Source organism: Chrysochloris asiatica, unplaced genomic scaffold, assembly GCF_000296735.1.
Source record: "Chrysochloris asiatica unplaced genomic scaffold, ChrAsi1.0 scaffold00013, whole genome shotgun sequence".
In the NCBI taxonomy this organism is placed as follows: Eukaryota; Metazoa; Chordata; class Mammalia; order Afrosoricida; family Chrysochloridae; genus Chrysochloris; species Chrysochloris asiatica.
In genome coordinates this window covers 24,515,337-24,528,537 of record NW_006408531.1, presented here as the reverse complement: position 1 = coordinate 24,528,537, position 13,201 = coordinate 24,515,337, and the positions used below count along the sequence as shown (strand labels likewise).

The 13,201-nt window shown below is 38.3% G+C and overlaps 1 protein-coding gene across 1 annotated transcript in view; it reads right to left on the bottom strand.

The window, feature by feature from the left end:
• Nucleotides 1-13,201, bottom strand: part of ARHGAP18 (Rho GTPase activating protein 18) — a 188,498-nt gene that overhangs the window by 26,336 nt on the left and 148,961 nt on the right. Inside the window, exons 9-11 of the mRNA XM_006834674.1 lie at nucleotides 9,532-9,691; nucleotides 6,992-7,074; nucleotides 1,426-1,632 (exon numbers count right to left, since the gene is read on the bottom strand). Coding sequence (XP_006834737.1) covers nucleotides 1,426-1,632; nucleotides 6,992-7,074; nucleotides 9,532-9,691 — 450 coding nt within the window. The remainder of the gene's footprint in view (nucleotides 1-1,425; nucleotides 1,633-6,991; nucleotides 7,075-9,531; nucleotides 9,692-13,201) is intronic.

The window sequence follows — 13,201 nt, the reverse complement described above, 5'->3', positions numbered from 1 at the left end:
TGTTTACCTATGCATCTCCTCATAGATACTGTTTTTTGTAATTATTATTGCCTGCTGTGTATGTAATGACATTTACTTTTGCTGTCTTTTACTCATGTGCACCTCCCAGTGTCTTCCCTTGCCTTGGTTATATTGTTCAAGGGCTTAGTGGCAATTTCTTCAGGTCATGTGAGTCAAGAAGTGGCGACTCTCTGAGGTGAGTGGCAGTAGAGACACCACCTCAGTGATCCTCGCATTAGCAGCAGCCACCTCTCCACACTCCTTCTAGGAACCAAACTTGACAAGTCCTTAGCAATACATCAGGAAAAATCTCTGGAATTACATTAGCAAACTAAAATCTTTTAAAGCTCCTATAGGGTAACAAGGAGCTCTGGTAGCGTAGTGGTTACAAATCGGGCTGCGAACCTTAAGGTCAGTGGTTCGAAACTACCAGCCGCTCCGTGGGAGAAAGATGAGGCTTTCTACTCCCGTAAAGATTTACACCCTCGGAAACCCTGTACAGGGTCGCTATGGGTCGGAACCGACTCGACGACACTTAACAACATAGGGTAACATGAAGTAATGTTGCCATTTTAAAAATTGAGATTTAATAAATGCACATTCCTTTGTAAAAAACAAGCACTTAAAGTCACTTGTACCCGTTGCTTTCTATAAAGAATATTAAAATAAATCAAAGACTTGAAAATCTAGATTATTGTTACTCTGTCTTTTCAACAGATTACCATGAAGGCTCCTCAAATAAGGAACTGAGCTATTAAGCAGTATATTTTTTATTTGGAATTTTTTTAGTTCATTTTTTGGAAGTCTATAAAATGTCTCTCTCAAAATTTATAATTATCACTTGATAATGAAACCTTAATTATTTAAGTTTTCATCCACTATCTTTTTCTTGAGCTGTTCAGAAGCACATCCCTGATTATCTATCAAAACTTGAGTTCAAAATAAGGTTAAAACAAGAAAATCAATGTTAAGACATTCCCAACAATTAGGAAACAAAATGTATATACCCCTTTTTAACAAGGCTCTATGAAAAATTACTGACTGATGTGATTCCAATGATCTGATTTCAAGATACAAGACCACAGGTCTAAATATTAAGATAAAAGAAAATGGATAGACATAAATCAAATCCTAAGTAATCATTGTAAGGCCTGTTTAATGTAATTTCATGATTTTAAGAGCAATTCTCAAAGTCTTCTTATATTTGTGAATAAAATGCCTTTAATATTTTCGGCACTCCCAAGTTTTAAACATAACTTTATAAAGCCTGTAATGAAAACATAACAAGCTTTCTTTAAACCATTATGGAAATAAGTACAATGCATTTCTTTATGCCAGCTTTATAAAATTAAGTTTGAAATTGCTATAAACAATGATGCTAGGGAATTATATGATCATTAACAGAACTTAAAAATAGGTACTTACTGTCCACAGAATTTGTTGGTACTTAATTAATAAGAGCATGGTATTAGCTGTCCCAGCTGCCATTTCAAATTCTCGGTGTTCACTGGACTTCACATCCAATGCATGGCACATAAAGAGATTGGGGGCCATGATCATCGCTATATTCATGACTGTCATTTTGTTTTTCTCTTTATTGTCTATTACTCTTTGGAGAAATTCAAGCAAAGCCTGAAAGAGAAATGACTCTTTGAGATTTGCGTTGTACATGAAGATAAGATATTAAAGTACTATAGCATACAAGACTTTTATTATATTTAAAAAATAAGTTGTGCATAAACATAGTCAAAGAAGCACTGGGTAACAAGTTGGGCTGCTAACCAAAGTCAGGAGTTCGAATCTACCAGTTGTTCCACAGGAGAAAGATGAGGCTTTCTACTCCTGTAAAGATTTACAACCTTGTAAATGCTATACAGGGTCACTAGGAACCGGAACCGACTTGGGTCTCACACACAACCACCACCAATCACAGTCAGCTAGCTGCAGCCAACAAACCCAGTTATCAAAACTTTTCCAATAAATAAGTCAACACATTTGCAATGGTGTTTTGCTTCCACTAAGGACCTGGCACTGAGGTATGAAGTTGGGAAGGTGTAAATCTAAACTGGCTGGAAGGGGGAAAAATGGCAAAGCATCAGCCCTCTAGTCTATAGGAGCCATGGAGCACTGAAAAGCATCTAAAAATATTGTATATATATCCATTTGTTTCAAGGAAGAATTACACTTTTATCCCTAAGAATAAAGAAAGAGAGAGAGATTGTCTTAAAAAGACTCATTCAGCCTCAATTTCTTTTGTTTTAAGGAATTCAATAGCTGGTTGACATCATTTAAAAAACAATGGAGACTATGATGGGGAGAAAGTGGAATGAAGAGAAGAACCTTTTTAAATTAATGAATGAAGGAGAAGAAGCTTCTCATCAGAAGGCAGATTATGCTGAACTTGATGCTCCACAGTCTGTCTCCATTGGCAGCGCTTGGCGTCCTCTGAGTCTACCCTCCACAAACACCACAGGTGACTGAGATTACCCTACTCCTGACAGTGCTCTAGGTTTCAAGTCCATCCTTTGCCTTCTTAACTAAATTAATTTGGGTCTAGCAATAATAATTGCACAGACATCCAATGTTCTCTATGTGTGAGCCACTGCGTTAAGCATGTTGTAGAAATCATTTCACATAATGCTTACTCTACCCCAAGGGAATCTACTGTTGTTGTTAAATGGCATCGTTTAACTGTTCTGACTCATAGAGACCCTGTACAGGGTTTCCAAGGAGCGGTTGCTGGATTTGAACCACCAACTTTGTGGTTAGCAGTCCAGTGCTGATCCTACAAAGCTACACCAGACTCCAAGGAAATCTATTAGACACCATAAATTTTATAGATGAGAAAACAATAACTTAGAGAATTTGCATAGTTTATCAAAGGTCACATGACTAAGACTTGGTGGAAAAGAAATTTAATTACAAGTCTATTTGTTTTTTGTTTCTACGCTCCTAATAAGAGTCTTGTTGGGTTTGCTTTTTCATATTTTGCTCCAAACTCTTACCTTAAAAGAGCCAAATAAACTAACAGAATCAAAAAGAACTATACCAAAAGGGGAAAAACAGGTAAATATAACAGGTGTGGCGCTGTGGGTTAATGCACTGGACTGCAAAGTCGGTTTGAACCACAAGGTCAGCAATTCTAGCTCACCAGTCACTCCTCAGAATCTCTATACATGATCACTATGCATCAGAACCAACTCAAAGACACTTAACAACAACAACAAATAACAGGATAACAGAAAACAAAAATCTAAGTATTAACAGATTGGTCTTAAATCAGTTTAGCTCCTATATGTTGTTAAGTGCCGTAGAGTAGACTCTGATCCACAGCAACCCTGTGTAGGGTTTCAGAGGAGCAGCTGGCGAGCTTGAACCACTGGTCTTGCAGTTCAAACAGCTTTTAACTCAAATTTTTGAAACAAACTAAAGGTATCTAACAAAGAGATTTATATATCTAATTTCTGGCACAGTGCTTAGAAAGTTCAATTGTAATCCAAGCATAAGGTTACATAGAAACAACACACTCTCAACTAAGGACAAAAGCTTAATAGGTGAGTTTAGAAGAAATATTTAATTTTGTTCCACAGAGACCAGAATAATTATTCAGGGACCAGTGTATCTCTTTATTTATGGGCATAAATTACAGAGATTAAGTAATAAAACATTTTAATTGTGGTGTGCATATGCAACAAGGATATTCAAAATATTACCATCAGGTTCCTAGAACCCACGAGTGTGTGTATATATACACAGATGTGAAATAAATAATAAGATGGAAGTCTAGCCCTTGCTGGAAGAAACTGCAGTATTTTCTCTTCTTTGGAATTGTAAGAACTGCCTGTTTTTCCCCCCAAGCATTTACTTTATCATTAGTCTGGTGGTGTAGAAGTATCACTAGATGTGCACTCTGAAAACTCAGGTCTGAGCCCCAGCACAGTTACTTACCAGCCATGTGTTATCTTGGGGAAATTTTTTTCTCCCTGATCTTTAGATTTTTCTCATTTACAAAATAGGAATACTGATTTCATAGCCTATGAGGGCAATGCATGCAAAGAACTTACTAAAACTACAAAAAGTGTAAACAGATGTCAATAACTATATTAAGATGGATGTTTTGTTGACATATTAAATTCCTGCAAGTCAAAGGTAGGTGTGATCATTGGTCCAAATGCACATCAATCAAAGGGGGGGGGGAAATCTTGGTTAACCAGTTTACCCAAAGATGCCTCTAATTTTGCACTCCTACCTTAACATGGTGTTTAACCTGGTGCCTCACCACCTGTGGGTGTGTTCTAGTAACACTCTCTAAAAATGAGCCTTCACCTCCAAATGACAACTGGAGGAGTAGCCCTCGTATTTGATACGTTGAGAACCTTGAGTTAAAGCTTCCTGAATTTACTATGCAATCAAGTGTTCCTTCGTCTATAGAAGTGAACCTAAATGGTTTATTCTCTTGCATGTACAGCATACTTATTTCAATTTCAGTGATTCTACTATTAAAATTCTTACTGAAAAACTTCATCACGGCTAGTTAATTAAACCACTACAACTTAAGTAAAAATATTTTTTTGCATTTGCCAGTTTTTGACAAAATAAATAACAACCTCAGTTACAACATTTTGCTCTTATTAGTCTTATATGCAAAATATGAAACCTACCCTTAAAACTTTAAAATACATTTTTAAACAGAGAATGCTTGAAAGACTATGCCTGAGACTTGAAGGCAATGAATGGCAAAGGAGTTCTAGATCAGCCTTGTCAGTGGCAGCCATATTGGAATATGTGTATTTGAATTCACAGTCGAATATAGGTAAATTCTAATAGGAGTCCCAGAGATACAAACGGCTAACACACTAGGCTGTTAACTGAAAGATCGAAGGTTTGCATCTATCCTTGGAAAATAAGCCTGGCAGTCTGGCCCCCAAAAATCAGCTAACGGAAACCCTATGGAATACAGTTCTACTCTTAACACATAGGGTGGCCATGAATCAGAATAAATGTGAGGGCAACTGGTATTGTTAAGCTTTTAAGGTAAGTCATGTCTTTCTTTTCCTATGTTCTGTGAGTCCATTCACAGGGCCATCACACAGAAGGCATTTTTATGTGAAAGAGAAAATGATGCTCTTTTCTCTTTTTAGTTAGATGAAGTCCTGTACAAAAGGCACAGCTGGCCAGCAGAGGACAGGATGGAAATCAGTCCCCACTTTGCCCTGGGCTGGGTGTGTCCCTTTTCAGGGTATAACCTACATACCCATATGTGATATAACAACCCTGGACACACAATGCATGGATATAACCTTTTCTGAAGATGGCCTCTCCCTCAAAAAATAATTCAAAATAAAACACAATGTTACCTTGTCAGTTATTCATTTGACAATTGGTGGGGCAAAATATTTTTTCTGACTTGTTGTTGTTGTTAAGTGCCATGGAGTCAGTTCTGACTCATAGCGACCCTGTACAGGGATTCCAAGGCTGTAAATCTTTACGGAAGCAGAAAGCCTCATCTTTCTCCCGCAGAACAGCTGGCAGTTTCGAACTGCTGACCTTGTGGTTCGCAGCCCGATTTGTAACCTCTACGCTACCAGAGCTAATAACTCTTTGGAAAGTCCAATAGCAGATATTAAGGCCTTTATTGCAGTCATTTTCATAGACTGTTTCATTCAGATAGGTTGAATATTAACATCTATTGTATGCGCATTAAAGAACCGTCACTCATATAGTGCTATAGTTTAAGGAGTTTTCATGAGTTATAGGGGAAAATGTCCAAGAAACAAGGTTTTGTTTTCATTTCTTGATATGAGATTTCAATTTAAATAAGAAATACAGAGGATAATAAGGCAAGAGCAGCACCCTTACTATACACTTACTTATATATACATATGTTGCTGTTAGGAGTCCTGGTGTGGTGCTGTGGGTTAATGTGCCAGACTGCAAAGCTGTTTGAACTGCAAGGTTGGCAGTTCAAGCTCACTAGCTGCTCCTTGGAAACCCTATACTGGGTTGCTATGGGTAGGAACCGACTCAACAGCACTTAACAACAACAATGTTGCTATTAAGTGCCATCAAGTCAGTTCTGACTCATGGTAACCTTGTACAGGGTTTCCACGTAGCAGCTGGTGGGTTTGAACGCTGGCCTTGTGCTTCAAAGTCCAGTGCTGATCCTATAGCCCAGTTAAACCTTGAAAACTACTCTATAAACTTTGGCCCTTAAGGAAACTAAAATCAATGTGGGGCAATCCAGTGGATATCATGAAAGTCAGCAACAATGCTTAGAGTAAACAATATTAAATTATATGAATATTAGAGCAAGTCACTTTAAAATAATAATATATACTCAAAAGTCAGGAGAGGTCTTAGAGAAATAACCAGAATTTGTTTGTGTAGGTCTAACAAATATTTCAAAGTCATCATTATGGCCTATTTCAAACTCATTCACTTGAAGCTGCAAATAACTGGAACATCTTATTTAAAGGCAATGATGTGAAGCGCCATGGAGTAGGTTCCAACTCATAGTGACCCTATGTAGGGTTTCCAATGAGCAGCTGGTGGGTTTGAATTGCTGACCTTATGGTTAGCAGTCCAGTGCTTATCCTACAGTACCACATGGTAGTGGGTCATGACTGATGAGCTTAGGACTTTCAAAAACATTCTTACTTTACTCATATAGGCTCACTAAACATTAAATATATGTTCAAGAACATTTGAAAACTGCAGAAAAATACAAAGAAGAAAAAACAAAAATTATCCACAGTCCCATTAACAAATGAATCTCAGTGATCTGTTACGGCACAAGAGATGTTCTAGTGAAAAGGAACACAAAACCTAATATTCCCAATAACATATCCAACAGTAACAAATAAATTGAGTTTAAAGACTCTTTTACCATTAATCTTTAAAAGATCCTTTCTCTTTGCAGCGTGTTGTATTAACATTTACAAGACACACACCATATTCTAAGGGATATAAAATGCAAATTAATCCAGCTGACCTTCAGTGTGTCCCTGTTTGCTTCAGGTAGGAGGATGACAAGGAGATTCAAAGCCTGAAGTTGTTGCCTCTTGGTTGGAAAATCTGCAAACAAATTAAATAAACCACATCTCTTTTCTTCACTGAACATTTTTCTTTCCTTTTTTATTATTATTATTATTTTTATTTTTTAAGAAAAAAGTTATTTGGTGCAAATACAACTGTGAAATATAAGGCACAACGACTGAGCAGCCAGCCTTGCTGAGCGTGTTTGTGGGAGATCCGACAAAGCAGCTGCTGGTATAGCGCTTCCTCTCTCTCTGAATGCTCACTTCCAACTGCGATCACTTGACGAGTGGCCTTATGTTTGCAGACACTCAATAGTGCTTTGGAAATAATTTTGACTTCTGTGTGATTATTTCCCAATGAAAAGACACAGAAGGTGGAGCTTTCCATGATAGGGTGCCAGGGTGTGTCTGCAACAGCAAAGTTTGCTTCTTCTAGTGTTTAGTCAACAAACTACATGATAAGAGTCTGTTCATTTCAACAGAAATATGTAAAAGAAGGTCTGGAACATAATAGGAGCACAACAGAAGTTCATAGAATGAATCACTCAAAATCAACTTGCTGGCACCTAACAACAACAAACGATGTATACTCATCATTTTCAGCATCTCTTTTCTATTTAAGTGATCTTCATGTTTTCCAAGGATAACTGTAGTATTTCCATCCATTTCCAGTGAATTAGGTAAAACAGCACAATTTAACCATTTAAAAAATGCTTTAGATAGAAGATAAGTTGAGTCATTTCTTTCCTAGAAATATTAAATAAATGTTTTAATATGGGTTAATGCACTGGACTGCAAAGTAGGTTTGAATCTGTAAAGTCGGTGGTTCAAGCTCACCAGTCGCTCCTTGGAAACCCTACACAGGGTCTCTATGAGTCAGAAGGGTACTTAGCAACAAAATAACGACAACTCTTGGGAACCATCTCTATAATATCTATTTTATGAATGGTCTGAAACAGTCTTGGTTAACATTGTAACCCAACGTGATCATGAATGTTGTTGTTTTTAAGTGCTGTTGAGTTGGTTCCAACACACAGTCAGTTTTTATAGGGTTTCTTAGGAGCAGAAAGGTATGAACCTCCGAGCTTGTGGGTAGCAGTCCAATGCTCCTTCTACAGCATCACACCAGGACTGCCTTTCTTTTTTTCTTTACTGATCATTAATAGTGGTGATGGTTATGTGCCATGGAGTTGGTTCTGATTCATAGAGCCCCTGTACAGGGTTTCCAAGGCTGTACATCTTTACGGCAGCAGAAAACCTCATCTTTCTCTCATGGAACAGCTGGTAGTTTCTAGTTTCCAACTGCTGACCTTAAGACTGGTAGCCTGATTCATAACTACATTCTCACTAGTGCCTTACTTTGGAAGATTAATTAAATACTCAAGTGTGGTATGGGGATTTGGGGGACATGACCTCTAAGAGTGGAAGGGATAATCACATCAAAGTATAAACATCATAATCTCTCTGTGTTTACTGGAAAAAGAAATTAAGAACTTTTTAAAGACATTAATTTGGAGCTTTCCTAAGACCACAAAACAGTAAGATATGAGAAGTGTGTTGCACGCCTTCCACCAAAATGCTTTGTTCCCTGTTTCTGCATGACAATTTCAGAATTTAATTTCTCAGGAAATGCTGACAGACTGCCACATCTCTTTATGCTTTTATGATAACTGTTAATCCACAACTTCTCCAGTAAGTGTTGCTTTTAACACTTGGCAAGAAAAATATATCAGAGATCTTATGTGACTCATTCTATTACAAAAGAAATTGAAGTTTCCAGGCTCTAACACTAAAAAAATATTGTATTGCTTAAATGCTACACAACTAATCTGTATTCAGAGAGAACATTCTATTATCCACTTAGTCAGAGATGTAGACTCATAAAGTAAAAGGAAAACAATGTGTGGCATTTGAGTACCGCCCGTCGACAATGGTGAGTCAATGTCTATTCCAATGTATCCAGCTATATTCCGTGGCATACAAAATGTCAAAGGAGATGAGGATAAGACTCTAGTGGTTCAATAGTGAATAATTGCTATCAGGACTGATTGTGAGCATTGCAAATGTAAAGGTAGACATTTTGTAACAAAAGGAGGAGAGTGGTTGATCTTGCAGTCCAGGAGCGGAGGATCCTGGGACCATCAAGGGAAAAGAGCAGAGTGTGAGACCCTACCCAGAGAAGCAGCGACACCAGAGTCCATTACATGGAGAGATGGAGCAGCTGGGGACTCTGGACTCAGGGAGGGAGAGGGGCTGTGTGCTGACAACTGGGGACAGGCTTGCAGGGTGTACCCTCTGGTTGTTTGATGATGCATGGAGGGAATTGTAATCATTGCAATGAAACGAAACACGATAGGATGAATGTAAAGTTGATGTTCTCCCATGTAAACTATCACTCAATTCACAAGAAAAACTTTATTTTAAAAATGTCATTAAAACAATTAATATGGACGCCAGTGGTACCAGGATGACTCCAAAGTGGGATGGCACTTACTTTGGACAGCCTGAAAGGCTCTGAGATATTCTACAGTGAGCAACGGCTGGGGCAACTCCCGAATGAAGAGCTTCAGAAGGCTGGCTGCATCATGCTGCTTGACACTTTCCCAATTAAAACTCCCTTCATAAAACTTTGCTTCAAGTTCTTGGCAGAGATTCTAAAAGGCAGAAGAAAAAGGAAAAAAAATAACAAAAACAAAATACCAGTAAGTACATTTTTCTTCCTGCTGAGAGTTTCATACATTTCTTACATTATGAGATTCTATTCTTTTTAAAAAGGCACCTGAAAGTACCAAAAGCCAACTGCTCTGTTATTCAAAAGAATACTCCTCCCCTCACCTACCTTAATTGTACTTTACCGATTAAAAAAGGTACTTTACTGATTAAAAAAGGTAGCAAAAGCAAATTTTAAAATGTGTAACTTTTTCTTAAATATTCATCAAACCATCAGTGGTGAAGGCTAAATTAGAGTACTAGTGTAGTCTCTTCATTTGGTTTTACCTAGCTAGTGTGGAGTCCTGATGTGGCGCTGTGGGTTAATGTGCCAGACTGCAAAGCCGTTTGAACTGCACGGTTGGTGGTTCAAGCTCACCAAGCTGCTCCTCAGAAACCCTATACAGGGTCGCTATGGGTCAGAATCAACTCGACAGCACTTAACAACAACAACAACAGTGTGGTGCTTCAGGTTAATGCACTGGACTGCAAGGTCAATTTGAACCTCAAGATTGGCAGTTCAAACTCACTGGCCACTCTTTGGAAACCCTATGCAGTGTTGCTATGAGTCAGAACAACTCGACAGCACTCAACAACAAGTGTGGTGCTGTAGAATAAAGCACTGGACCATAAGGTTGGGTTGAACCACAAGGCTGGTGGTTCAAACCCACTTGTAGCTCCTAGGAAAATCTATACAGGGTAGCTATGAGTTAGAACCAACTCTATAGCACTTAACAACAACAAATACTATAATTCATCAATTTAAAAATGAAAACAAAAACACTAAGAAAGAAATCTACACATTAAGTTTATATAGAAATATATTACATAACTAAAAGTTTCTGGGCCTACAGTAGAAGAGTACCTTTAATCAGTCACCTCTGGGAAGTAGAAAATCAAATCCTACAGCAAATGAGGCATTCAAACACATCAATACACCTATCTTAAATGCACGGGCTGGAAGTGACAAAGTCATTCTGTGCCAACTGTAGAAAGTAGTTTGAGTCCACGTAGGATTAGAGCTACCTAGTTCGTTTATCCCAAGGATGCTACAATCATTGGCATGGCAAATTAGTATGAATCAATTTTGTTTCAGATGTCCTATTTTCTGTATGATTTTCATTGTGGTATAGATCCTAGTATGTAAGAAAACCTTCCAAGTTTCTGGAACCTCCTTCTATTATTTCAAACAGTCCTCTCAAAGAGTGCTCTCTTTTTTTGGTAGAATTTATTACACTTTCTTTACCCTGCACAACCACAAACCTCTACCCCAATTATTTTTATGATAAATGGTACACATGAAGGAGGTACCAGAGATAAAAGAGAGAGAGAAGCAGAGAGACAGAAAGAAGAATACAAAGAAATTTGGTTGTGGAGGAGGGTAGGGTGGGTGAGATAACAAAAAAATTGTGCATATTATCTTTAAATTATTTATAATGGACCAGCTGCTGCATAATTTGGTGTGTGACAACAGGCTGGGTTGAAGAGTTGAGGCAGCTGAATCCACTTAATTGGGCTATTTAGAAATTACACTTAGTTGAACTTGTCCTTTTGACAGCCTCCCCATGACAACATAAAATGCACGTTACACTCACCAGTTGGTACTAAAGTAAACGTGTTGGCCACCATGCTCTGTTAGGGAGGGCCCCAGTGCTTTAACAGTGAACGGAAACATGGAGCTCTTCCTGATCTGAGTGATATGACGTCACATTACCTGTTTCTGAGGAATTAGCATTTTTATACTAACAATTACGCATTCTATGCTTGCTTTTTTTTTTTTTTTCCAACTGCACCCTCCTCTGCAAGGTACTTCGACAAGTGTGCTATGCCATTATTACCTATGCAAGTTACTTTTTAAAAAATTAGCACAGTGTACTTCCAAAAATACCTCACAGGGGAGGAAATGGTTGGTAATCAAACATAGAACTCACAGGTCATTCAAGTAAAGCTACAGAATTTCCCTTAGGAAAATGTCCTTCTCCACAGAACTTATCCCAGAATCATACCCAATGTCCACTATTGACCGAGGGGGTGGGGGGAGAGGATGAAATTGTCTCAGTTGCGTTGTCAAGTGTTGTTGAGTTAGTTCTGACTCACAGTGATCCTGTATAGCATTTCCAAGGGGCAGCTGATGGGTTTGAACTGCTGTCTGTGACAGTCTAGTGTTTATCCTACAGGACCACACAAGTGTTACAATGGCAAGTTATCAAGCCTACAGGCACACCAAAACTCTTCCAGGGATTGGTTTATGCCTCAGATACCAACCTCAGGGGGTACAAGCTTAAATGTTTACACAGGGTGTATCAGGTTAATCAAACACTGGTAAGCTGAGATCACTATGTAGTAAAAGAAACCTACATGCTACACTGAAGAAACTTATCAAAAATCAGCAGGTAATGCAAAACTGTGGAATCTATGAATAGGAATTTTAATATTGTTAGCATCAGAACTACTGTGGTACCCAACTCAGTGTGCACCCAAATCAGTGTGCGCCCAAGAGCCACCTCACCCTGTCCCACTTCCAAATATCTCAGAGAAACTAGGTTTGAAGTAAATAAACAGAAGACCTCTGCTTCCTATCCTATTTTCTCTTGGATATTCAAATTCAGGAAGATAGTATTCTGGAAGTGATGGGAATCTGTGCTTTGTCAGTTTAGAGATCAAGCTGGATTTGGAGACTAGTTAGGCATAAAACTGAGTTAATGACAATTTACAAAGAGTATTTCCTAGACATGTGCATATGATACTAAAAGGAGCTCTCATTCCAAGTCTGAGTCTCCTTTAAAACACAAATCCTCTAGGAAGCACATCATTATGGTTTATGTATAATTTGCAGGTTTTGTTGTTGTTGTTGTTAGGTGCCATTGAGTCAGTACTGACTCATAGAGACCCTAGGCACAATATAACAAAACACTGCCCAGTCCTGGGCCAACCTGCCAATTGTTGCCATGCTTGAGCCCATTGATGCTGCCATTTTGCCAGTCCATCTCGCTGGGGGTCTTCCTAACTCCCCCCTTTATACTACATTCATTGGAAACTTGTATCCCCACAACAAGAAGTGGGCAAAACAGATGAAACCAGAAGGCACACAGTACCAGAGGAAAGACAGAAAGAAAATGTCACCTATAGAGGAAATATAAATTTAATTAAAGAAAAAAATAATGAAGAGAGGAGGGTGTAAAATTGGGAATTATGGGGGCATCTTTTTTGACAAGTTTTTTAGCGATTACTGTCAAGGCACCTACTCTGTTCACCTGAGTGGATCTATAATCCTATTGGGTTTTTTTCCTTTCTTTCTTTCTTTTAACACAACCGACATAACCTATTATGAATAAACCCTCACCAAACCCAAACCAGCTGCTATCAATCAATTCTGACTCAAAGAGTCTCCATGCATTTCAGAGCAGAACTGAGCTCTGTAGGTTTTCAATGGCTGTGATCTTCTGGGACATTTC